At 42.5% G+C, this 27,797-nt stretch overlaps 1 protein-coding gene across 7 annotated transcripts in view; it reads left to right on the top strand.

Moving 5' to 3' along the window:
* SEPTIN11 (septin 11) overlaps positions 1-27,797 on the top strand; it is an 86,600-nt gene that overhangs the window by 43,764 nt on the left and 15,039 nt on the right. For all 7 annotated transcript variants that reach the window (XM_046656286.1, XM_046656282.1, XM_046656285.1 and 4 more), the window contains exons 3-7: positions 7,559-7,754; positions 15,193-15,379; positions 18,563-18,724; positions 22,905-23,001; positions 24,503-24,671. In XM_046656286.1, coding sequence (XP_046512242.1) covers positions 7,559-7,754; positions 15,193-15,379; positions 18,563-18,724; positions 22,905-23,001; positions 24,503-24,671 — 811 coding nt within the window. The remainder of the gene's footprint in view (positions 1-7,558; positions 7,755-15,192; positions 15,380-18,562; positions 18,725-22,904; positions 23,002-24,502; positions 24,672-27,797) is intronic.

Raw genomic sequence — 27,797 nt, 5'->3', positions numbered from 1 at the left:
TGGATCGTCCTTCCCCTAAAGCTTGGCAGAATGTACCAGACTTACTTCTCTTTTCCAAGTAAAATGAAGTGAATTTAGAAAAGGTGTGTGTTTAATGCAAGAACCACTATTTTTTAATTTGTTAGTTATTGGGAGGAGGGGCAGATATTTTCCTTTTTGAAAAACCTTGTGAGGAACATATTGAATGTAGCCTCTGCCCTGGGCGTCGGTTGGTGGAGGGCCACAGCTGACTGTGCACTAGCCCAGCTTGCCCTCTGGCATTATGTCTTAAGCACTGGGTAAGACAGTGACTGGAGAGAAACTTGACCAAAGCAGCCAGCTCTCATGCTTTTCCCTTTTCCCTACATGAAGCCATTTAAAATTCAGCAGGGGCCGTCCTGAATGGCAGCTAGTTCTAGCGTGGCATAAATGAGTTGTCTTTTCTCTTACGTAAATGCTCACTGCAGAGCAGGGCAAGTCTTCATTAGCATAGCAATTTGTTGGCAATTTGTTGATTTTTCTATTGAAAGTGTGCTAAATTGTAGGCCAATTACTATTCTGGCTTCTCTTCCCTTCCTCCCCCAGCCCTGTCTGTGAAATCAGCTTCAAGAACACATGTGACAGTTATGTCACAGCCCCTGCAAGTAGGGTAGAGCTTCCAGGGGATTGGGCTTGCTCGAAGGACCTGGTTTGACCTGGTATGTGGTGTGCAGTCGAGTATGTTGGCTCATTGGCTGACCCCTTGTGTTAAATAACACAATTATGATGCTAGTTGGAATTCCTAGCAAGTCACATCCATGCTGCCCTGTTGGATTTGTAAAGCAGCTGCTATTCTGACTTTCCTGGGTGGGTGATGATACCTATGACTATTAGATTTTTATTCTGGTTCCATTCCTAAACATGTTGAAAATTAGTTTTTCAAACTAATTAAAATAATACATTTGTTGTTAAAAAAAAATTATAACCCCTCCCTTTTCTTTTCCCACTCTCATTTCCATGGAGTCCTTCCAGAAACTCTCTACATCTTTCTGTACTTGGAAATTATTTTCGGTGGCTTGAAACTCCAATGTATTATCTTACAGTTCTGTGGAAGTCCCACATGTGTCTCACCAGGCTAAGATCGAGGCACAGAGCTGCATTCCTTCGTGGAAGCTCCAGGGGAGAATCCATTCCCTTGCCTTTTCCAGCTTCTAGAGGCTCTTGCATTCCTGGGCTCTTGGACCCTTTTCTCCATCTTGAAACCTAGTAATGTTGCATTTCTCTGAATGTTTTTATGTTGGGAAAATTTCCATAGAGAATTGCAGAAATCCAATTTAAACTCAGTTAAGACTCTTCCTCAACCCCAAAACACACTAAAAAGGCAATATAGTGAATCACGTGATTATGAACAGTTGGCTCTGAGGATTCAAAGAATTCTTGATCCCACTTGCTTCTGCTTGGCTTCATGTTCTGGCTTTTTCTTCTTGGAGATAGCATGGCCTCCAGCAGTGTTGGCAGTTTAGCAACTCCCAGAGGAAGAATAAGCCATTCCTGACAAGTTTCACTGAACAGTCACAGGATGTCTCTGATTGACCAGGGCTGAGTCACATGCCCATTCAGGGTGGGAGATGGGGTTAGTCTACCCCAAAACACAAGAGGTTCCCTATAGGAAAGATAACCTGGTCAGAAAGGAGACTGGGCGTGGGAGAGACAGCCTGGACAGATAGAAACTGCTCCCTCACAATTACATAACTATTTTTGTTTTGGTTTTACACAAATGAGATCATGCTGTTCATATTCTTCTGCATTTTATTTTTATTTTTATTTTTTTACTCCACAGTAAGTCCTGGCTATCCTTCCGTGCCAGTATATCTAGCTGTCCAGGGTCTTTTCTAGAACTCTCTGGAGCCCTTTGGTTGGAGCCAGCATTAGCTCTTTGGGAGACCAGGGTGTCAGCATGAAGTATTCGTCATACCTATTCTCAGAGGGTAGAATACATCAGATCCCTTTACCACAAATATTTTACAGCAAAATGTCCGTGTAAGAAAACAACACTCACTTTCAATTAATGGTCCATCTATTTTTAAAATAAGAGTCTATGAAAACGCATTTTAGTTAATCAAAACATTTTGACAGCCACTTAGAGGAGTAGGTGTCGTATTTAAGAGTATCCATGATACTTTCTTTTCTCCTTGTCATCCTACTGTCCATTTGTATTTTTACATAGTATGAGTGTATGTAGTGTTTATAGCATCATTACTTTATTTTAATGAGATAAATATGGAAGGGAAGAGAGGACTTTTAAGAAAAAATTATGATCCTAGTAAGGAAACTGATGATGTTTATCAAAAAGGTCTTAGAATCATAATTTTGTTTTGTGGTAAGAGCCTATAATTTGCAAACAGAGGAAACCAATCAGGGCAGAAACTAATCCTGGCACAAGCTTAGTCTGGTTTTAGAGGCACTGAATTAAATGTCTGGTATTAGATGGCATCTCCATTGAGTCCTGGAAAGAAGGAATAAAGAGAGGGAGACTAGTGTTCACTTAACCGCAAAGAGAATTCTTGATGCCAAATCGGGAACCAGAACCTCCAGGAGTTCATGGTCTCCCACTCTCCATCCTGCTTACAACACACTAAATCACCCCCAAAGCTGCACTGTAGTTTAAATAAAAGCTTTTCTTACCCATGCTCTATTTCTCCAGACAATCTAAATTAGTATTCAGCTTTTCTTCACAATTTTAGATTTATATATCTTTCTCATTCCTTTTACAAAATGACGCAAGCTCTGTAAGAAACTTAAGCACTGTGTGTCAATTCTTTATGCATATACAAAGATGGATAAAATACTGCAACATCCCTGCTTTTGAAGAGGAATCAATTCAATAGGGTCAAAGTAAATTAATAATACATTTTGAAAATAGAAATTTTTAAAAATAATTCATCCATAATTGTTTTGAGGGGATGACAGAAGAGGAATAGAAAACAAATAAGTTTAAGATCATTTTAGCCAAGGCTTTGTGTCAACATAAACTTTGAAATTTCACAGTCAAATCTTAAACATTTCTATCCCATCTTGCTTTTCCAGGAAAGGATATGAAGTGGTTTACAGGGTGAAATCAATGAGTAAATGAATAAAGATAAAATTAACCCCAGAAAATAAAGTGAAGCCAGGGATAGAGTCAGAACTCAAAGCCATCAGGCCTGCCTGTAGCAATTAATTCCATCAGGAAGACATCTGTCTGTCAGCTGGTGGTCAAAGCATGGAGGAAATCCATTCATTCAACAGATACTTACTGAACACATATTATGTGCCAAACACAAGGTATAGTTTAACAATGACAGATTTAGATATCTATAAAGTAAAAACAAAATAGTTGCTCCAAATGAAACACAGTTTCACCTGGGACATTTTCAGAAAAAGAGATGGTGGATGTCACTGAATCGAGGTCTGGACTCTTGAGCATCCCCTGATCAGTGCAGTCAATCTGTGCAATGCCAAGTGTCGCATGCTATTCTTTCAAGTCCCTCATGCAGGCTGGTGGTATTAGCCAAAGCGTGTTTCATCAAAGGCAATTCTATGAGGAGTTAAAACAACAGAGCTTAGGTGCATAGCTCTCTGATTATCTGGCTCCACCCAAGAATAAAATCTAGACCAGATTGGGGAGGCAGGCAGGCCTTCTTGCACAGTTACTGGGATAGTTATCCAAGTAGCCAGTCTTGGCAATCAGAGTAAAAGATGCTGAATCATAGATCAACTATTTGATCAGTCTACAATTACCTTCTAATTAATAACACAATCCTTCTGCGTTTTTGTTGTTCTTGTTGTTTATGTCCAACTTAGAGCTTGTGGTTTAAATAAGCCTGAGAATAGAATGGAAGAAGTAGGACAGCTTTCCACCGTGATGCGGTGTCATGTTCACCGGCATTGGCGGGAGAAGGAAAAACAGAAGCCACAGATGGCGCTTCAAGAGTAAATCTCTAATTATTCTAACAACTGAGTGTTCAGGCACATGAATTTATAGCAATAGACAAACTCTGAAAAATCTACCAAAGTGACACATCTCAGTATAAGTTATCGCCAGGATCATTTTTCTTTTCTCTTAGCTTTTAATAAATGCCTACTCTGATCAGATGCTCTGCAAGGGAGTTCTGAAGTGCTTCCAAGTGGGTGTTAGTCATTAATTTTCTCAAAATATTATTATTGTTCTTTGGTTTGAATTGGAACCTATGCCTAGTAGTCTTTCATTTACTCAGTTAGAAAGAAGCCTTTTTGCTCTTGTGGGTCCCCAGAAGTAAAGAATGTGCCCTACTTTCTGAGGCTGGAGAGAGGCCTCAAAAACTAATGCATTGAAAAGCTCCCATCCTTCTCTAATTCCTTTTATTCCAAAAGCTGTCATTTCTTCCCGTACCGCTGTGGTCAATCATACTGCTGCTAGAGTGGCTGTGTCTCCTTACGGCTCCTAAAAGCACCGGGCATGGAAATGGAAAGCAAAACATCCCCAAATTTAGAGGAACAGTGGTTTTCCAACCCATTGATGAACCCTGTACTGGAAGTAGGGGCTGGAGTGCTAGTTGTTCATAATTTCCACCTTAATGTAAATGATAATTAGAATTAACTTGTCTTTAAAAAAAAAAAAAAAAAGCAGGCACCATGGTGTTCTGATTCACATGTGCTTTACTAAATCTCAACCGTGTGAAATGGGATGGTCATTTCGGTCCTGTCCAGGTAACCTAGAATCCTTGCCCTGTAAACTTTTTGCTGTTTTTAGGGAAAGAGATGAAAGTTAAATGGGTCATTTTCTATTGAGAAGACCTAATAAGGTGGTTCTGCTGTGGTCCCTTTGTCCGTGTTCTGAAAATAGGTAAATCCTGAAAAGAAGATTGCTGTTCTTGAGAACGTTACACATGTAGCAGTACTTAAAATGACTCCAGAGCCTTCAGTATTGAATTGCCTACCAGACTGTAATTATCTTAAGGGTGAGAACTCTGTTTTGTTTCTGTATCCATTACATAGTAAGTTTGTTTTGCTCAAAGTTATTTTTGTTGAGCCATGAATTATGGATATGAGCTTATTGAGCTCCATCACATTAGGGAGCAGAGACTAGTGTAGATTTCTTTTGTTGATGGACCTTTTTTGTAAGAATATTCAGGAAAATAAGGAAGACAGGAAACAGTCTCAACTATCACCCATCCAGACTTCATGGAGGTCTGGGATGACATTCAGGATATTACAGAAGTTCAAGCAATGCCAGTTGTCTGTCGGTATTCAACATTTTATCTCCAGCACCTATGCTTGTGACATAGTAAGTACTTAAGTATAATTAATGAATAAATTTGATAATAAGCTCTACTGTATCTCTCTGCTCTCTTTCTGCTATATTCCCAGCTAATGGTCTATCAACATGTCTTCTATTTACTTATAGCCTCTGCTGCCTCATGGCTTCTGCTCGTTGACTTCTCTCTGTGTATCTTTTCTTTTTCATGACATCGCCTTGTGTGCAGATTGTATATCTCTCATTCAAATTCCCAAAGAGAAAAGCTCTGATTGGATAGGCAAGTTACTGTCCAGTATGGAGCACTTTCCCAGAGCATAATGCTTAGGCTTAAATGGGTGCTTTTGGTCAGGGGGCTAGTCCTGGTCCAGTTACCTGTGGTCACTAGCAAGGTCACAGGGAGTAAAGTATGGTCTTGCTCATAAGAGATATGTGGTTATGGCAGACACTTAGAATATTGTTCCCTTAATGATAAATTAGAGTCTGATTGGTATTCAGTCATGTTCCAGGTCAGATTCTAAACTATGGGAAAATAGCATTTCAGGCTAGTTCATTACCGTATTCCCAGAACGTGGCACAGAGCTTGGTACACAGTAGGCACTGGAAAAATACTGGCTGAATGAAGCCTGATGAAGGAGGACATTCTTTGATCTTAGATGTGTCGGGGCCCAATGGGCAAGGTTAAAGAAAAAGGCCAATGTACTTGAACAACTTTTGTCCTATAAGTGAATCATTGTAGTCAGTGGCAAACCACATAAGGCTTCTAATTAGAGAAAGCTCAGATCCAGAAAGAGTCCAACCTGCTCTACTTTTGCATGATGTTGGAGAGCAGTGAGCAATACAGAACTTCTAATTAGGAAGTGGATTTTGTCATTACACTGGGAGAGTTGCCCTAAGGCTACAAATCCCAGAACTCTTTGTCCCTTGAAATTGTTACCATCCTGAAAGTCATTATAGCAATCCTGTAGAAAAGGCACTGTTCCTGGGAACATCATGGGATTGAGATTTGTTGAAAGGGCTGCACTATATGGGCATATTTAAATTGAGCTAGAAGTTTAATTGGGAAATTTTCCAGATTAAAAAAAAAGGCATCCCTTTGGATAATATTTGTTGATTTCTACCTCCCTCTTTCCACCATCACACACTCAACCACGACTTGTGACAAGGGTCTTTCTCATTGCTAACTATTTTTGACTCAACGTAAGAATTAGTGTTGTGAAAGATTTTATTGGTCTTATTTCGAACTTAAACCAAAGTTCTCCATGGCTCCACATTTGAATCTTACCATTTGTTTGGTGTAGTGGTGCCAGTACCCATCACTCTGCTTTGCATATGTTAGGGCCTCAGTAAACCATTACTGACTTGAATTATCAATGTGAATTAATAAGGCCATTGTTGCAGGTCATTTAATATCATTTAATTTCATTGTCACAGACATCACCCTGAAACTGGGAAAACTAACAAACATTTGCCATCTTGACTTCAGCTGAATAGGAAAGTAAAAATGGAGATAATATGGAGGGTTCTCCCAGACTGATAAGTGTAACTGGGAAATATGAGGCAGTCAGTTTTCTCAGTAATAGTGAAGTCAGGATGCTGTGTCAGTCAAGTATAGTTGTTAGAACCCTGGCTTTGCCACTTAATGTGACTTTAGGCGAGTTAGTTAAACCTTATCTAAGCCTTAATGTGCCCTCTGTAAGAGGGAAGAAACAGTACCTATTTCACTGGGGCTGTAGCAGAGTTTAAATGAGATAATGCATTGAAGCTCTTGCCACAGGCCTGGCACAAAGTGAACACTCTGGGTTTGTTATTATTGCTGTCATTGTTGAGTGCTGTTTTGAAAAATGTAATTCTTTTCAACAACATTAGATGGTATCAGATAATTCAATATAAATGGAATCAGTCTCTTTTTCCTCTAGTAACAGAAACTCAGCAATATAGTTTTTTTTTTTTAAAAAAGTAATATAGTTTTACACACCAACCTTTATGGGAGGAAGAGATACGGTTTATGTCTTTGTAATGTACAGACTGACCACAGGCAAGGTTACAGGTTCTGTTTCTCTATCCAGAGGTAGAGAAGAGCATCTTGATCTGTTAAGTTCAAGATCTTTTCTGCTAAATCGTTTCTGAAATTCATTCAGGCATTTCTAGGGAGGTGTTCCATAGATCACACATGGAAAGAACTATCTCTTTGTAGTGGGATTTCTGGTGATACTGACTTTTAAAAAAATTTTACGAACATGATTATGAAAAACTCCTGATGAAGTAAACTAATATCTGAGAGGCATTGACATGTTCTCTGATGTCTCCCTTGTGGTCGTGTAGGTGAGACAGGCATTGGCAAATCCACGTTAATGGACACTTTATTCAACACCAAATTTGAAAGTGACCCAGCTACTCACAACGAACCAGGTGTCCGGTTAAAAGCCAGAAGTTATGAGCTTCAGGAAAGCAACGTACGGCTGAAGTTAACCATCGTTGACACCGTGGGATTTGGAGACCAGATAAATAAAGATGACAGGTACGTCTTGGGATTTTGTGGGGATATAAATGGATGAGGAGACAGCAGGACCCATCCCCGGGAAATGCAAAGGCTAAATATTCACTAGTTATGAGCCTTGGTCTTCTATCTCCTAAAAGATATGACACTCTTTTCCTCTGAGAAATTTTCTTAGAATGTTCTTCCTTCAGATCAGAATCAGCTATTGTCATTGATTCCAGCTAGTGGAAGCAGAAAAGAGATTTGTTAGAAGGAATAAGCCAGCTTATGGCATTTTTCCAGGAGACTCATAGAACCAGGTTTGGGGGCTTTCCCACCAGGAAAAGCAATCTGGAGAAACACCCCACAGGACAGTTAGCAGAGACCCCTGCACTAGCCACCTCATAGAGCTTGGTAACTGTGATGCTGGGGAGAGGCCCCTAGAACCGCCACCAAATCTGTCCCAGATAACCAATGCCTTTCCCATGTCTTGCGAGAAGAACCGTTTTCCCTGTTTGTGGCCTCTGCCTTGTGTTGCTCACTCCCTGCCTCCAGGTCTGGTATGGCTGCGTCTGCTTGGCAGAAAATAGACCACATTCAGAACACTAGCTGCAAGAGAGTCTGGGAAATGTAGTTTTTGGTTTTTTCAACTCTGCAAAATAAGAAGGCAGTAAAAAGCAAAAGGAGTTCGGAATGAGCATCTGCCACATGCGCCTAGCTTCTGAGGCAGGTTGGGATATCTGAGCTAATCCCCAAATTCTTATAGATATGAGTGAAAACTGAGAGTCATCGTGTTTTGCACAAGAAGCCACAACCCAGGATTTAGGATACCCCCATTGTAGTCTGGATTCTGCCAGTGACAAGCTATGGGACCGTGGCAATTTACTCCCTTTAAGGGAATTACACTAGATTTCCTCTGAAGTCTCTTCTAGTGTGATACTGTGTAGTCCTGTTCTTAGGTTAGAGGCCTAAGGAAGGGCCTTGTGAAAGGCTAAGCCTGGAAGAGGGGTGTGGTAATAATAGGAGTTTTCCTGTATTCTGATGGCTTTGACAAAAGTAATATTAGCTCCTAAAATCCCAACGTGAAGAAAGCATTTTTATGGAAGATCAGTTGGAAAAATCTTAATTAATTTCTAGCCAGTGTGGGATCTTAATATTGATGCTAGTGCTGTGGCACGAGGCACTCTGAGTTCTTTGGTGAATTGTCTGGGTCTTCCTGAAGGCTGCTCAGAGTTGGGGAGCACACTGGGTGCAGAATGACCAAATTGAGTCTGAATAATGATTGTGGTTTCAGTCAAGCCTAATGAGGAATCCAGGTTGATTAGAGTTAAGTTTCCTTCTCTATTCAGCGAGGGTTTGTTTGGCTAATTAGGTAATATATACAACAAACTTCTGTGTAGACGTAGAAGAAAGACATGTTTAACCTGCTTAAGAAATAAAATATTTTTTCAGAATTTTGGTCCAATAGTTTGTACGTAGATAGAAACTGCTAGCTCTAAGTCAATCTTACGTATTCATTCTAAACTGGTTTATATAATCTTGATGATCTAATTATAAAATAATATAGTAAGGGTTTTATTTTGATAAAACTCACATCCTCAATTTATAAAGCCAAGTAAATTTGGCTCTTTCCTCTGAATTGCTGTATGCCCTTATTTGAGGGAAGTTGTTAATCCCTAAAATTTCCTGGTGTACACCCATATGTTAATCTCAGTCCCCAAATATCGTTCACCCTCCTTCTCAGGATCACCCATCCTATTCATCAGTCTCAACTTCAAATGCCCTATGACTATTTAAATCTTATGTTCATTCTCAAAAGAAGTTTGAGGAAGTTAAAATAAAACTCCCAGGCCCAAAGATCATTCCATAAGGGGGCTTCCAGAGACATTTTTTTGTGTAGTTGACAGCTTTATGGGAATAAAACACCAAATCAATAAATTATGATATATTTGCTTAGGGCTCAGAAACTTCATTAGTGCCAGGATTTTTTTTTTTTTTCCATTTTCCTCAAAATTGGGTATGTTATATGCATGTGTTTTATGAAGAGGAACTCGAACCACTTTTATATAGAAATATATATTGCCTAGATACATTTTAACTATCCCTGATATATTTGAGCATCATAGTAATGACAGAGAAATATTTAATTTATTCTCTAGCTGAGCACTGAGCTCTATTTTATCTATAGAGCAATTTAAATGTTTGTCAGTAAACATTGTCCTGTAACAACAGGAGCAATTGTTGGATATAGTGAGAAAGATTTTATTTTGCATCTGTCAAAATGGACTATCTGTACATTGTGTTGGAGTGAGGGACAGCCAGGCTGTCCTGCAGCTGAGCAGTTGCTCTTAATTTATGGCCTCAATGCCAAGGAGCGATGGAGACATTACTGCCTGAAGGCTTTTTGTAATGCCTAGTGAAATAGACAAGAGAAAACCTAGCGACAAGAAAAAAAGAGCACAGGTGCATTGTGGGAGGCAGGGAGACCACCGGCGTCTCCTGGTCATTGCACGATCGCAGTGCACCCTGGGAGTGCCGCGTATCTCCACCTGCGATCTGCACAGCTTTCTCCCCGGGGTTAGGGATGCTTGTGCACTCCATGATTGGAAGACAGCAACTGGGCCTTTTCAGGATCCCTTCTTGCAGGAATGAGAGCTGACTTCCAGCATCTTGCTGCTAAGATTCCATGTGCTGTTCCAGCTCAGAGTCAATGTCTCAGCGCTGCCACTAAGTTGTTGCTTCTCCTCTGAATGGGACTGTCTCTCAGGCTGGTGGGTTTTCACTCCCGGTACTGAATACCAGGTGCCCTATACGATGCCAATCCTCATATTTGCAGCTGGAGGCCTCTTTAAGAAATTATCTGACTCATTTGGGTCAAATAATAGTTTCCAAGGAGACTTAGAAGAGAGGAAGTGTGATATTAACCTAACCTAGATACCAAATATTTTTTCTTCTGAAATTTCTTGACAGCTGTTGCATAACCTCTTTAAGTGGCATTTAGAACTCTGTGCCCCAGAAGGCATTGTTGACACTCTTGACTATAAACCACAATGATTATTATTTAAAATAGTTATTTAGACAGCCCATGCTTCCATCCAAAAATTGGAAGTGGGATATGGATTTTTGCATTGATATGTAACCGTATGGGAAGGGATGTGGTGTTTCTTTAGACCCATGATTATTTTTACTACTTTGGGGATTAGGCAAGCTTTTCTGCCATCGATGCAAGACTTCAAGAATGTCCCAGTTTGTTTATGTAGGCTTTGGACATGTCAGCATTCCTGCATCATTATCTGCCTGGGACCAGGCTAGCTAGAAGGAGGCAGGAAGAGACTCTGGTAAGATTTCCTGTTATGTTTAATAGCATGATTAACTCTTTGTGGTTTAAGACCTTCCCTGCTTTGCTGTCTGTCCTCATCAGTGAAGAAGGCAGGGGAGGTGTCTGGCCCAGTGGTGCAGCAGTTAAGTTTGCACGTTCCACTTCAGAGGCCCGGGGTTCACCAGTTCGGATCCCAGGTGGAGACCTATACACTGCTTGTCAAGCCATGCTGTGGTAGGCATCCCACATATAAAGTAGAGGAAGATGGGCACAGATGTTAGCCCAGGGCCAATCTTCCTCAGCAAAAAAGAGGAGGATTGGTGGCAGATGTTAGCTCAGGGCTAATCTTCCTAAAAAAAAAAAAGAAGGAAAGGGGTCTGGAGAAGAAGGGAAACCAAGTTTTGCTGTAGAATTGGAAATAGAATAATTTGTTTGCCCTACATTTGGGAGATGGGAGAATGCATGTCAATGGCATATGACTAACTGTAATGATACTCAGCCCTGAAAAGCGTGGATGATTGAAATCCACTGAGAGAGAATCCAAACTCACAGATCTTTATCAGAGTTATAAAATGGTAGTGAAGTAGACTATTTGGTCTTTAAGCTCTATTCTTATCACACTTTCTGGTGGAGGTAGTTGAGAGATAAGGAAAACTAACTTTGACTAACAGATAGCAAGGTAGAGAAAATATATGGTAGGCATCTGGTCATATATAAAATGGAGAGTCAGTCCCTGAATGATGGCTTTGGCTATTTTGCAAGAATGATCAGTGGGTAGCTTGGGTAGATAGGAAACATCGTATAAAATTTTTCTGTCCATCAATTTTAGGGTCAACCTCTGTCATTTTATGGTGTTTTTTATGGCTGGAGATATATGAAAAAAATGAGTGGTGGGTAAAAAGGAATATCCCCATGTCTTAAAGGAAATTATGTGAAAGTGTATGGGCTAGATTTGATCTGCCCTCCCCTGCTTTCTTCTGCTGGATGTGGTTACAATCCAGAGAACTTTGAATTGGCCAAACAGAATATAAATGGGTGTCCTTTCCGTAAGAATGGAAACTAGCAAAAAGCAAAATTGGGATTAAGCTTCTTTATCTTTATGACTGTGACTGTAGATAAGAAGTGGAAAGGAGTAGGAGAGAGGAGCAGAGAATTTGTTTAAAGGATTATGAAGGGGAGTACAAAACCACTTGGCTGACTTGTTATTCATCAAGAAACTGTTTCATCAACGTAATTAAATCTTGAACACAGGGAATAGTGATTTTGGTAAATAGCTTTCCTGGAATACATTTCTTTTATTTGTTAATAATGATATAGAAGGTAAAATTGATGGGATTTCATGCTTGATTGTGTGTGGGAGGTCAGAGACGAGGTCTCTGGGTTGAATACCAGGGTTCTGGCTTGGTGGTGGATGGAGGTGCCATTCACCGTGCTAAGGAACATAGGGGAGTGTGCGTTCGCGGGTCAGATGGAGTTTGATTTTGAACACATTTAGTTAGAAGAGCAAATGGAAATATCTGGTAAGTAGTTGGACGCATGGGTCTGAAACTTGGGTGAAAGATCTGAGTGGGAAGTAGAGATTTGTGAATCATCATCAGATAGATGGTAAGTGAAACAAGAGAATAAATGGTCTTCCAGGGAGACCACATAGAGGAAAAAGAAGGAGATTGAAAGACTGGCCAGAACTGTCTAACCGGGAGGCAGATGAAGCCTGAGATGTAAGAGGAGAACAAAAGATCTCTGGCTATATTGACTCCAGGGCAGAAAGCGTTCCTCACTGGAAAAGAAGAGATGTTATGCCTCCTGTAATCTTTGAGGATCAGAATCAAACCAGAAGCAAAAAGGGAAATTAACAGAAAGAAACAGACTTGGACCACTGTTGGGGAGGGGGTGCGGAGAACCTCTAAGTCAGGAACTGGGGAGGCAGGAAGGAATGGCTGCTTGTGAGCTGCTTTTCCTCTCCTTGGGGTGAAGAGGGTGCTGCGAAAGGACCCTGATTGCCCAAACACATTCTCAGTGTCAGGAGACGGAAGGGTCAGGCCCCGGGCTGACAGGGCATGGGTGGACCTCACTGCAGCGGCCTGGTCCACTTCCCTGCAGGGCAGGAGCTCAGTAGCTGAATGGTTACCCCGGAGCCAGGTGATTCTAAGTTCCTTTTTTTTTTTGTCTTTTTTAAAGTCAGGCTTGCCTTTCTCTTATTTGTTGATTATATTATTTTTTGTTTATTATATCACTATGAAAGTGATATCTTACTTTTATGTGCTAGCCTTTTACATATATTTGCTCACTTATTTGTCATGATAGCTCTATGATATACTATATCAGATTTACCCATGAGGACGTCGAGACACACAGGTTTAGTAACTTGCCCAAAATCACATAGCTAGTAAGTTGTGGAGTTGGAGTTTGGTTTTAGGCGATCTGGTTTGAATCCATGCTTCTAACCACCATTCTATATGACTATCCTATAATAATAATGATCATTGCTATTGTTATGTAATACCTGCCAGTATTTTAAAATTGGAAAGCATAGAAGAATCTTACCGCTTGCTCATCCTTTCTATTGGAATTTATTGGGATTTCTGTTTTCATATTTAGAACTATTATTGCTGAGGCACATTCTACCTTTTCTTTAAATCTCTAGAGGGTTTGCTCTAATTGAATCAATGGCTTGCGATAAACCACCAAGGCAAAATATCATCAAAAACTTTTTTCTAGGGGCTGGCCCAGTGGCGCAGTGGTTAAGTGCACACGTTCCGCTTCTTGGCTGTTCGGGGTTCGCCGGTTCAGATCCCGAGTGCGGACATGGCACCGCTCGGCACACCATGTTGTGGTTGGCGTCCCACATATAAAGTAGAGAAAAATGGGCATGAATGTTAGCTCAGGGCCAGTCTTCTTCAGCAAAAAGAGGAGGATTGGCAGCAGTTAGCTCAGGGCTAATCTTCCTCAGAAAAAAAATTTTTTTTTTGATTGCTTTTGGTTTTGGTCATAAATTTGATGTTTTGTTTTGTTTTTAGGTTTTTTTTTTGTTTTTTTCTCTTAGGGCATTCTCTTAGGGTTGTCATCGTTATAAAAGATTTATAGTTCCCTTTCAAGAATTTCAGTTTAATTTATGGGTCAGGGAGTTGAGTGTTGAAAGGTTTTTATTTTTCTTAAAGCTTAAATCATTCCCCAGCAAGGTGGTAAGTTTGGGGAGAGTTAACTCATTGCATCCCTAAGAGACCAGTCTCATTGCTGCTGACGCTGACTTCTGAGCAGTCCCCTTGGAGACCTGAAAGGGTTCATGGCTTTTCCACAGTGACCTAATGTCACGTTCATCCCTGGAGAACATGTGGTTTATTGAATATGTATTCCTAATATGCTCCTAATGCTTGTGTTTATGGTCAGTTAATAGAATCATACCTAATTATCCAAAACAGATTTGAATTACGATTTGGTGAGAAGAGAGGGTTACAGAGTTTACCTTCAAATCATAGAATTTTAGAATCGGAAGGAATCTTTAAGATCAAAATAGTGCAGTCACTTCAGTTGATGGATGAAGTTATGGAATGTGCACAGGGCTTTATGAGAGCACAGATTCCTCATCTCTGGAGGCACAGGGCAAAGCACCGGGGAAGAGCTCCCAGCAGGTGGTGAGGCCGTATCCTGAAATCACAGACAGTTTCATTTTGTGCATCAATGCAGTCAGTTGGTAGAGCCCGTCAGAGTCACTTCACTGGGACAGATTTTGAGGCTCAGTTTTGGCCCAGCAGGAAAGAATGCCACAACCTCTTAGCAGTATCTTCATGGGTGCCGTGGGGGCAGTGACAGCGTGCTCCACATATGTATAATCTCTGTTTCAAAGGATGAATGTTAGCCAGGAGAATAGAAAGAAGACTGTTCCAGCTAGGGGCAGGTGAGAACTTGCTGGGTGGGGCCGCTCCACGGGCTGGTGCCTTGCTGGGGCAGAAAGGCAGGGAGGGAGGGGGAGAGACGAGCCTGGAGAAATGCCGGAAGGCATGGGGTACCGAGGTGAGGAGCTTGGGCTTTAGCTCTTAGGGAAGAGGGAGCCACTGAAGACTGTTCTGGAGGACTGTGCCACGCTGAACTGAGAAAGAGGTTTGAGACGACAAACATGCTGCTTTGAAAATGTGTTTTTAAAAACCTTCTTCTGCATTCTAGCTATAAGCCGATAGTGGAATATATTGATGCCCAATTTGAGGCCTACTTGCAAGAGGAACTGAAGATCAAACGTTCTCTCTTCAACTACCACGACACCAGGATCCACGCGTGCCTCTACTTCATTGCCCCTACTGGACATTCTCTGAAGTCCCTGGACCTGGTCACCATGAAAAAGCTCGACAGTAAGGTACTCACTGCTGCTCTGCTTACCATCCACCCTTCTTTTAGCTCCCCTTTATCCCAAGGCCCCAGTTTATTCTCTGCTCTCAGTGTACTTTGGTTTTTTGTTTTGTTTTATTCTAAAAACACTTTTTAGAGCAGTTTTAGGTTCAAAGCAAAATTAAGAGGGAGGTACAGGGATTTCCCATATACCCCCTGCCCCCACACATGCACAGCCTCCCCCATTATCAACATCCCCCACCAGAGTGGTACATTTGTTCTAATGTTGATACATCATAATCATCCAGAGTCCATATTCCACATGAGGGTTCACTCTATGTTGTGCATTCTGTGGATTTAAAGACAAATTTATAGTGACGTGATCCATCGTTACAGTGTCCACCAGAGCAGGTTCACTGCCCCAAGAATCCTCTGTGTTCCACCTGCTCATCCCTCCCCCGCCCCCAAGCCCATAATTGGTTTTTTCTGGTTTACAGAACCATAGGGTTTAGCACTTTGAGAAAAATGCTTCAAAACCTCTCTGGGTGTTAGGATACAACAAAACAAAACAAAACAAATAAACAAAACCACATAGCTTGTTGCGAAGTATTTTTAGCTCTTAAATTAGCACCAGCGTATGTTCTGTTGAAGGTTGGGGATTATGTAGTGGAGACACCTAAGCGGTCATAGGAAGGGTTAAATTTGGGGAGATTGAACTATAATTCATGATTGATTTTCTTAAAAACTTTCTTTAAATCTCTCTCTGAAAGGTTTTTAGAGGTTTGGTTTTAATTTGAAATTTAGAATGAAAAAAAAAAAAAAACTCAATTTTTTTTCTATGTAATAAGGATGGTCCAGCTTCTTAGATTTTAAAACCGAACTGCACCCGTGTGTTCAACAGAAGGAAAGTCTGAGTTCCAGTTTGACCTCTGAGCTTTCCACTTTTATAACCTCTCTGTAACTACATTTGGAGGAAGAGCCTGATAAGTCTGATAACATTTGGTGATCTGCTTCACAATTAATTTGATTTTCCATTTTGAAAGAAGTGGAAGACAATACATTCTGAAATAAGGAAGCAGCCAATGGCAACAAGAACCACCACAAAATTAAGCTCTGGTATTTTCTCTTCGATTCTAACCTCCTTTTGAGTTCAATAAAATGTCTTCTCATCTTTAGAGGGCTTTGCTGGTGATATTTTCTGTCCAAACAACACTGATTAAAAGATGCTTTCTCTCCAGAGGGACACAATAGTGAGAGAATGCTGAGAAGATGAGCCTGTCCCCAGGGCCTCTGTCTGAACCGGCCTACAAAGGGCCTGCAGTGGCTGAGGCAGAGCCCGCCTCCTCAGACTTCCAGCGCGCGCACAGCATTGGTTTACAGAGAATATTCTAACGGCCTCAAAGGATTACCGCAGCTGGGGTACTGTTGGCAGGATGAAGAGAAACCCTTCTTCATCTCCTTTGACTCAGCTGCAGTTAGCCATGGCCGGTGGAGGGATCCTGGGCAGTGAGGCAGCTCCCTGTGCCCTCACGTCCTTGAAAGCAGGGCTGAGAAAGGAGGAGAGGAGAGTGGCTTCCTCACTGAGTTTGTAGACCGAGCCAGGCCAATATCCAACAATAGGGTTATGTGAAATAGAGTTGACTTAAAAAGGAAAAGAAAATAAGGCAAAACAGACACAGCTAATTAAAAAAATGATCACAAAGCAGGTTAAACCGCTCTCAGAGAGCCGATCTCGTTGTAGGGTTGCAGTGAGTGGTAGGGAGCGTCTGAAAACAGTACTGTCAGAGCTTTGTTTCTACCAGTGAAGAGTTAAGGCAAATGTGTGATAATTTCAGAAAAGATTTTCAGGCACCTGCCACCTAGGAAAAGGATGTTAAATCTAAATTGCTTGTTTGTCTGTCTGCTCTGATCAAATTGGCCAGGAGACAGTGAGCCTCTGCCGTTTGTCTATGTCGACATTAGCCGAATACTAAACGTGTACAAAAGAAGCCAGTAAGAACAACAGGGAAGTTTTCTGTTCCTGAGGTCCTGACCCAAACATTTCCCCAGTGTCAGTGCTGTTTATCTTAGTCTGCAGCTTGTGGAGGAAGCCCAAGCATGATGGGCTTAGGAGTGAGGTAGAGGAAGAGGAAGAATAGATTTTTCTATCAGCCTGTCTTCTCATTCTGGTTTATCAAGGATTTTGAATTTGGCTCTTGGGATAAAAAGAGAAGCAAAGAAATGCAGACATGACCCGGAAAACCTGCCTGAAGACTCTCCTCTTTGGCCAGGACTGCTTTCTCATCGAGCCCACTTCCTTTTCACCTGAGCTGGGTGGAGAGCATGGTCCCAGGCGTCAGATGTCAGTAGCATCTTATTGAAACCTCTGTACCTACCAGCGAATGGAACACAGTTAATCTTTAAAAATGAATTTTAAAAAATATGTCCTGTGGACAGTGCTGGGGGACGTTGGGAGAAGAATATCCCACCTTGGGTTTGGGTCCTGCACTCAAGGCTCTCATTCTGGGCTTTCTGCCGTTGTTGTCATACGCTGAGTTCTCCCTGGCCTTTGTAATCAATGCTGTAAAAGTAAGCCTGGCCTTTGACACTAGGTTTCCTTCTGGCATGAAGGAGTAATGTGATAGAAGCTGGTGTTCGAAAGAATTAGTTGGTGTGATTTTAAAAAATTTAAAAGTTGGTGAGACTATTTTTGTTTTGGTTAATACTTTGGTTCTTCTCTCCTAGCAGTTTTCAGGTCATCAGAAGAAAGAAAGGATGTTATCCTGCATACAGCTGAATGTTCCACTATTCTAAGTAACAAAAACTTTGTTATTATACTGTTAGGAACATGCAAAAATCAAGCTCCTAAAGGAGCTAAGAGGGGGTCTAAAGGAGTGGTTGGTTATTCAAAGAATAGGCCCTCTTTGCTATCGCTATTTGTCATAGAGTAACACTTCCTCTTACTCTGTAAAGAAGAATGAGGTGGCACAGAAGAGGAAATTACAAGTATGCTTTCAGTGCCGAATGGGAGGAAGTAAAAGTGTTCGCAGATGGAACGAAAAGATTATCCCGTATCTTGTTAATTGTGCATTTAGGTAGAAAGTCCAATTCTCAATGTCATCTCTATTTTTTAAGTGCAGTTTTACAGTTTTTATTTGTGTGCTATGTTTTATTCATCTAATTATTTTTCTTATGTTGGAATTGTGTAAAAGTGGATGTGTTTGTTTTGTAGGTGAACATCATTCCAATAATTGCAAAAGCTGACACCATTGCCAAGAACGAATTGCACAAATTCAAGAGTAAGATCATGAGTGAACTAGTCAGCAATGGAGTCCAGATATATCAGTTCCCCACAGATGAAGAAACGGTGGCAGAGATTAATGCAACCATGAGTGTAAGTCTGCAAGTAAGGAAGGACCAACCAGTGACTTTCTCGAAAGCTTTTCCTGGTAGCAGCTTGTAGAGTGGCCAGAACACTGGACCAGGAATCCAATAGCCTCAGTTGTGGTCCAGCTCTGCCACTACCTCAAGTCACTTCACCACCCTGCTCCTCCATTTCTCCATCTGTCACATGGGAGAGTTAGACAAGAGGACCTCACATTTCCTTCTCGCTCTAACAGTTATGATTTCTACAGCAAATCTTGTGGGAAGGGAATGCCAGCCCAGCACCATTTCATAGAAAGCAGCTTAAAGCTTGCTTGTGCCAGTGTCCCCCTGCCTCACTTTGGCTTCTGTGATTGGTTCTTGCCTTTCCTTCCTTTCTATTTCTCCCCTGTTTCCTGAGTCATTAGATAAACTGACAGTTGAGGGTATCATTTCCACAACTCAGGGAGGAACTGGTCAGGAGAGAAATGATTAACGCTCCAGCAAATCCAGGTGCTGTGCTATCATCTGTCCTGGTGCACCTCCACTGTGCCAGGTGACACCTGAATCTTTCCCTCTGCTCCCTTGTGAATCCCATAGCCGTGGCTCATCTCCGGGCCACAATGACTATACGTATCCTTTTTCATTTAGGAATGCATAACTTCTGTAAAAACAGCATTCCTTGCATACAGTTGATGCCCAATGATGGTTTTTGGAATTTGTTGAAATTGTAGGTTAGCTTCAGTGAAATGTAATTAGAAGCTATTAAATAACTTGACCTTCCCTGAATGCATGCTAAAAAATTGATTCAAAAGTGTGCTGGTGGCAGCGGAAGTCAGTCTAGACTTTTAAATTTGTGGTAAGTTGACATATATCCTACTTTCCTTCGAAGATCTGATCATGAAAAGTTGTGTCTAAACAAGTCATTATTAAATGCACTAATGACACTTAAAAAAATTAAGTTTTATTGAGATATAATTGATACACTGTACAATTCGTTGGTTTTTAGTATATTCACAGAGTTGTGCAACCATTGGCACAATCAATTTTAAGAACACTTTCATCACCCCAGAAAGAAACCATGTACCTTTTAGCTGTCAACCCTCTAACCATCCTAGCTGTATGCAACCACCAATCTACTTTCTTGTCTCTGTAGATTTGCCTACTCTGGACATTTCAGAGAAAAGGGGTCATACTGAGGCTCATCCAGAGAATTAGGTGACTCGGTCAAAGCCATCCAGTTGATAGCAGCACTGAGAATTCACTGCAGCCCCTTGGTCCCAGTCCTGTGTTTTTTGCCATCATAATTCAGGAGATCAGAGTTATTCCACAAAACCGCTTCTCGTTTCTTCAGTTCAGCCTATGGATTTTCCCTTATAAGGCTGTTATCATAGAGAGAGGAATTTCTCCCTTGAATTAATCCCATTATGACTAGGACTTTGGCAGCAAATGTAACTTTCCCCCTTTCTGGGGCTGTTATTGTATGAATTTCAAATTTAGGGAGCTCGTTAATGCAGAGACAGTCCAGCTCCACTCTGACCTAGTCTGGTCACACTCTGAGCTGTGTGATCACCCTGGCTGTCATGCTCCTGTGGCCGGGAGAGTGAAGGCTCTGGAATCTCTAGAAGAAACTGGAGAGCTGATTCTTCCTGGGAAATGGCCATGAGGGGCCTGAAAGGAAGGTTGTCATAAGGGAGAGTGACTCGACTTATTCAAAAGACAGAACCAAAACTGATGGCCAAAAGAGCGGAGGGGTTTGGGGCCAGTATGAAGACAGTGTAACGATTGGCACCATTGCAGTGCAACAAACACGTTATTGAGGTAGTGAGTTCCTATCACAAGTGGGTGGAGGACAACAGATTCTATTTCAACCTGCTTAGAAGAGCAGACACCGTGGAGGGAATTCCTATACAGGATCAAACTGGATAATACGTAAGATCTCTTCCACCTCTAAAATTCTCTGGTTATGGGTATTAAGAGTAGTAATAGCAGTACCAGGCATTTTTTACATTTATGGAGCATTTACTATGCACCAGGCACTGTTCGAGTCTTTGCATTTCATCCTCATAACAATCCCGTGGGTAGGTCGTATTATTATTCCCACCTCACAGATGAGGGACCTGCAGCCTTGCACCTCAGACTGCACAGCTGTCAGCAGTGGAGGTGGGATTTGAACCCAGGCAGTTGGGCTCTAGGGCATTTATGCTGACTGCCCCCAGGCAGAGGAGTGTGCTTGTTTATAGCAGTGTCAAAAGCTAGGTCTCAGATGGCACTCGCTCATTCTGCTGTCGAACTGCAATGTGGGATGTCAGGGTGGAATTCAGGAAGTGCTGTGCATGAATATCATCTGATTTTCTCTTTATACCCTTCCTCATCCTTTTAAATAATTTTGCATGGTCATGAAACGAAATTTGTGTTAAACTTGCAAAGAAAATACCCATGAACTTCTGCTGTCTTTCTCTCTTTATCAGATAATTCAACTGAAGATCTTTGACGATCCCAAATTAATCTTGCTCTTTACCAAGAAATGTTCTTTTAGGCTCTTCATTGCAAACATTTCCTGGTGATGAAATCTCACGATATGTGGAAATCTGAGGAAAGCAGATTTCATTGGCGGTTGCTCTGTCACTCAGTTTGAGAGGAGAAGGCAGTTGCCTTGGTTGCTACAGCAAAATGTTGGCCAGGAGGGTCCTACTGCTCCATATCTTCACAGAACACATTTCAGTTTCAGACTTAGGGTTGAGAAAGAGAATGCACTTTCTTTTCTTCCTACAGAGTATGAGATGAACTAGAAAATTTAAATACCTCAAGCAACTTAGACAACCTGGGCTGAGGGCTATGCCAAGCTCTCGGTGGGAGAGGATCGTTTAAAACATTCTTCTCTTTCTCAACTTATCTGTAGTAGAACAACACTGGATCAAAGAACCCTAGATGATAATTCTCAGAGCAGCCATTTCAAATCCTCTTATTATCATATACTAATAGGAAAAAGATGGAACTACTATTTTCCCTCCAGATTGTAGCCATAGCTACCAGATAAACCAACATGGAACGGTCAAGTGTCATGAACACCATCTCTGCTTGAGATAAGTCTGGGTGCAAGGCTCAGGCCAATAGTTTGGGCTACAGTGTATTTCCAACTTAAATTTTGTGAGGGTTCACCTGAATAAAGCAGTGCTATTCAATAGAAATATAATATAAGCCACAGAAGTAATTAAAAATTTTCTAGTAGCCACATTAAAGAACTTAGTAGGTCCAGCCCGGTGGCATGGTTGAGTTCCCGTGCTCTGCTTTGATGGCCCAGGGTTTGCAGGTTTGATCCTGGGCATGGACCTACACACTGCTCATCAGGCCACACTGTGGTGGCATCCCACTTACAAAATAGAGGAGGATTGGCACAGATGTTAGCTCAGAGACAATCTTCCTCAAGCAAAAAGAGGAGGATTGGCAGCACATGTTAGCTCTGGGCCAATCTTCCTCACCAAAAAAAAAAGGAAGAACTTATTTAACCCAATATATCCAAAATATTATCATTTCAACATGCAATCAATATAAAAATTATTAATGAAATATTCTCATAGTAAGTCTTTGAAATCCAATGTATATTTTACAGTTACAGTACATCTCAATTTGGATGCATACCCAAGTCACTCCTATCATAGTTGAAAGTTTTCCACTGTGAAATAAGTACCAAAAAGATGATTTTCTTTTAATGTTTGCATCCACATTGACAAAACTGCTTCTTCTTGTTTTAGAAGATTTGAGTTCGAAGCAAAGTGAAATGCAGTCCTACCAAAACAATAATTTTGGGAATTATTTAAGGGAAAAATATTTTACACTGCTTCCATTTTTTAATTTAGATGTAAATTAGTTAAAAGTAAATAAAATTAAAAATTCAGTTTCTTGATCCCACCACTCCCATTTCAAGTGCTCAGTAGCCACATATATTAGTGTGTATAGTCGCAAAGACTCATGCCGTTTCCTTGAATCCAGCTCATAGCAAATGTTCAGTATTTGGTTGTAGGAGAGGTAGGGTACCCCCAGCCACCCTGCGTGAGCTGCAGCATCTCCTGCCTCTTCCCCCCTCCCTATTTTCTCTTGCCGTGAAGTAGAGGCCTGCAGAGGGTGGGAGAAAATAGAGGCAGGTGGAGAACCAGTCTTGGCAAGGGCTGGGCAAGGTAACTGCTCTCTGTCCTTGTGTTGCTTGGCAGGTCCATCTCCCCTTTGCAGTGGTTGGCAGCACTGAAGAGGTGAAGATCGGCAACAAGATGGCAAAGGCCAGGCAGTACCCGTGGGGTGTGGTGCAGGGTATGTGTGCATCCTGGGGAAGGGATTTTCCACATTTAACCCCTGTGGGGACCGTCCCCATGGCTTTCCTCTTTGGGGAGGTCCACAACCGTGGGCAGGCAGAGGGAGCGGGTTGTACCCCTTGCAATTGTGGGAGTGAGGAGGAAAGAAACGGTGACCAGGTAGGTAGACAATGGAGAGGAGAGGCTGCAAAACCCTAGTGCCCATGCGGCAGCCCCTCAAGGATGTTCACTTGTGGGGGAAATTCAGTATAAAGTACTGATAGAAAAGAGTTCTTCCAGGGCTGGCCCCGTGGCCGAGTGGTTAAGTTCGCGCACTCTGCTCAGTGGCCCAGGGTTTCGCTAGTTCAGATCCTGGGCGCGGACATGGCACCACTCATCAGGCCATGCTGAGGCAGCATCCCACATGCCACAACTAGAAGGACCCACAACTAAACTATACAACTATGTACTGGGGGGATTTGGGGAGAAAAGGTGGGGAAAAAAAAAAAGATTGGCAACAGTTGTTAGCTCAGATGCCAATCTTAAAAAAAAAAAAAAAGACTAATTGGTTTGCAAAATAAGTTTAAAAAAAGAGTCCTTCCCTAGGAGTTTGAACTGCTGTTGAACCAGTTTCTTCAGCAAAGTGTAAGAAACCTGCAAAAGTTTCTTGCAAACAAGAAAATACTTGTTTCTCCATTATCTCTGGAAAAATTGTCTTCCAATTAAATGTTATCTTAGTGAATATCTGACCTATATTTGGCATTGGGGGACATGACCACGGTCCCGAACCTGAAGAAGCTTCCCATATGTCACCTTGATGGGCAAATACTCTATTACCTTGTGTCTTCTGAAGGAGTATGGCTATAGAAAGTTCTTTTGTTCTTTATCAGTCCTCCTTTTCCTTTCTTCTGAATAAAGGCAAATAAATCTGTAAGAAGTGAGAAGAAGCTTTGTACCTTTGAGATTCCTAGGAAAATTATAATTTTTATGAATCTTACCGATTTCTCTACAATAAGAAAACTTTTTCATAGTGTTGTTGATTAAATGAAATGATCTCTAAGAAACTGCCTTGCAGAGTTGCAGATGGCGTGCAGTGGTAGAAACAGGCCTGGCTATGGAGCCAGATGGCCCAGGGTTTGAATGTAGAGTCTGCCGCCTCTATCTGGGAGGTCGGCTTGCTTGTCAAAGCCGTGCTCTACATCTGCAAAACAAGGGTCACAGTGCATACTTGGCAGAATTATTAGAAAAAGTAAAGACAATATTCGTAAAGCTCCTCCCACAGTCCCTGCACTGAGCAGGCCCTCGGCAGTCACTGTTGTCATCAGCATTATGATCATCGTTGTCAGAAATCTTGTCTTCATTAGGAATGTAAAGTGACTCCAGCAAAGGATGTTCAGATGGCTTTGACACCTCAGAGATTTCAGGAGCGATGGTAACAAATTGGAAGCATCACTTCAGGTTTTCAGTGACATCGTCGCTGATAGCCCCCCCACCCCGCCTTTGTTCTTCATTTCTTGCAGTTGAGAATGAAAACCACTGTGATTTTGTGAAACTTCGGGAGATGCTGATCCGAGTGAACATGGAGGATTTGCGGGAACAGACTCACAGCCGCCATTATGAGTTGTATCGGCGCTGTAAGCTCGAGGAGATGGGCTTCAAGGACACTGACCCTGACAGCAAGCCCTTCAGGTAGGAGGGCACCTAGCCATCGGGTGCTTCCAGAAACAGACAATGCTGAGAGTGGCGTGTTGGTAATCACAGAAATGCTTATTGGATTGAGGTATCAGGAGGGAGGGACCTGATTGGGCGCAGATGAAGAGCCCACATTGCCAGGCGTTGTGAGAACCACTTTACTTGCGTTATCGCAAGTAACCCATGGAGTTGATGTCGCTATTCTCATCGTCGTTTCACAGATGAGGACACTGAGGCAGTGAAAGTATAAACCAGCCCAAGGTTCTACAAGTAGCAAGTGACGGGGCCGAGTTTGAACCCCTGCTTTTAATCATTATGCTTGCAGAGCCACAGAGCCTGGTCCAGGCATTGACAAAGGTGTCGCCACTCATTACAGTTTATCTCCTTCGTTTCTGCTAACCAGGTTTAACGTCCCCCGGCTCTTACTTTTTGAAGCCCTTTCCCAGCTTTCAGTGGTTCCGTACAATTCTAACAACAGAAGAGGAGAAAAGGGAGTAACGTGCAGAAAACTTCCTAAGTATTTTCCGACATCACTGAAGGATGGAGATGAAGGGGCAAAATGTGAAGGGGAGAATATCGAAATTAAAGAAGAACAAATATCTAAATTAAAGAAGAACGAACGGCCTTGGCGAAGCCGCAGGCCCCGGCAGAGTGCGGGGTGGGGGTTGGGGAGCGTCGGGGGGCGGGGCTGGGTGAGTGATGGAGGGGAGGTGGGGCTGCCGGGCCAGGCTCGCCACCTCCTGGCACAGGAGAGGATTGCCTTGTCCAGACTGACCCACACCGTTTCTTAATGGAGATTTGAGTGCAGGTGAGGTGTGTCTGGGCTCAGTGTTTCCTCCTCTTTTGCGGCCAGCCCGGTAGCTCCCACTTTGTGTCTAGGAGCCGGCTGGCTCCTGAGGCAGCGTGTGTGCGGTGTGGCCAGATTCCCTTCTCCGGGATCCGAGCTGCCACTGGGGAGGGAGGGGGTTTATTTTCTTGCAGTTGCTTTAGAGAGAGTTTAGTAATGTCCTGACTGTTCTCCTGGTACAGTGCTACTGTAGAGTGTTGTCAGCGTGTGTGTGTAAGGTGAGAACAGATGGAGACCCCTTGCGAAGGGCTTCTAACCAAGAAGTTAACTTCTAGTCAAGTCTGCACCATTTACTCCTGCCTCGGGAGGTGGGGCGGGGACGGTGGCAGAGGGGGCATCTTCAGCCGGATGAAACGGCTCTTTCTGAGGCAAGGAATAGGACGCCTCTGTGTACACAGGTTAGCTAATTGAACCTTGAAATGCGTTCACCAAAAAATAGTCCCCGCAAAATCAAGCCTCCTCCATGGTGGTTAAACCTGATGAAAATGGGTTTTGTGTGCGGGAGGCTATCTGTATTTTTTCATGGAGTCTTTTTGTTTGATGCCTGCTGGTGGAACGAGAGGAAGTGCGGTAAAATCGAGCTCGTTTGCCCTCTCCCTCATTCAGACGCTGGCCGTGTTGAAGAGCACTGGGCCAAGAGTCAGGAGCGTGGGTTCAAGTTTTGACCCTGCTACTGCTCAACTCCTTACCCTCTCTGGGCCTCAGTTTCTTCATCTATAAAACGAGTTGCTGGCCTAGATCAGGGGACAGATCTAGTAAGAGGACTTTTTCCATAATGGGCCAGATAGTGAATATTTTAGGCGCTGCAGGCCATGCGATCTCTGTCACAGCTACTCTTGTAGTGTGAAAGCAGCCAGAAACCATAAGGTAAATGAATGGGTGTGGCTGCCTTCCAATAACACTGTTTACAGAAACAGGTGGGGGCCCGATTTAGCCCGCGGACTGTAATTTGCGGCCCCTGCACTAGATTAGAATTTGGAGCCCGAGAACTGCCTGCAAAAGTTAGAATGCACATGGCTGTTGCTAAAGTCTGTTAGAGGTAATTTACCTACCAATATGTTAAGAACCATCCACCACAGCTGTGTCCTTTTTGGCTGTGGACTCTGAAGAGTCTGTGCTGTGTCCCCTTAGCTGCCTTCCATGTCTCCACCAGGGTCCTCGGGTCCCCTGGGAGCCCGGAGATGGTGAGGATTGTCTCCTGCTGCAGACGTGCAACCTCCTCTGCCGTCTCTGTTTTTGGCTTTTTTTTTTTTTTTACATTGGCACCTGAGCTAACAACCGTTGCAAATCTTTTTTTTTTTTTTTTGCTTTTTCTCCCCAAATGCCCCCAGTACATAGTTGTGTATAAATATATGTACTTTTTTTTTTTTTTTCTTGCGGGTCCTTCTAGTTGTGGCATGTGGGACGCCGCCTCAGCATGACCTGACGAGTGGTGGTGCCATGTCCGCGCCCAGGATCCAAAGCAGCGAGACCCTGGGCCGCTGCAGCTGAGCGCAGGAATTTAACCACTGAGCCACGGAACCGGCCCCTGTTTTTGGCATTTCAGTTAAAATAGCTCCTGCAAGCCCAAGGCAACTGGCCACCAGGGGGAGGTGTTGCTGCCTAGGTCCAGCGTGCCTTCTGTGAGGCCTGGCCTCCCTGTCTTCAGGGGGCTTCAGGATGCGGGCGGATGTCACTGATGCCACCTGACTTGTAGAGAACATGCTTTATGCACACATCTCCCCTTCTCCATTAGCATTGGTTCCATTTCTACTAGACTGAGGTTTCCTTTTTGATGATGACAAGGGGGAAATATATACATATATGAAACCAAGGCCTTTACTCTTTTCTCTATAAGAAAATAAGTAGAGAAAAATAGACCTTCTAAAAATACAATACCTTCTATCATCTCAATTACTGGGAACACTGGGAGCAGTGTTTCTAAGTTTCCTCTTAGAAATCCACTCATTCAACCTCAGGTGCCCCTCTTGGTGCAGGCAAGATCATTTGGAACATAAAAGTTGGCTTTGAATCTCATGTCTTGGCAAATAGCAAGGTGAAATGAACTTGGTGTTCCTTTTCCTGGAAACCACTACTTTACAAAGGGCTCAGCCTTTCCCTTTGAGGAGTTCCCGGCAGCCCCAGCGTGTTTGTGAGCCCACACTGAGGGAGTAGTTCAGTGAAGGACCTCACTGAGGGATGGCGCAATTCAGGAAAAGCAAAATCCACAGCCAATTGGAGTGATTTCCCAGAAGTTCGTCTTTGAAGTCATCATTCCTGGATGCTCTTAGAAGATT

The sequence above is a fragment of the Equus quagga genome, chromosome 3 (assembly GCF_021613505.1).
Source record: "Equus quagga isolate Etosha38 chromosome 3, UCLA_HA_Equagga_1.0, whole genome shotgun sequence".
Classification (NCBI taxonomy): Eukaryota; Metazoa; Chordata; class Mammalia; order Perissodactyla; family Equidae; genus Equus; species Equus quagga.
The sequence above is the reverse complement of the archived record's forward strand: the minus strand, read 5'-3'. Positions and strand labels throughout refer to the sequence as shown.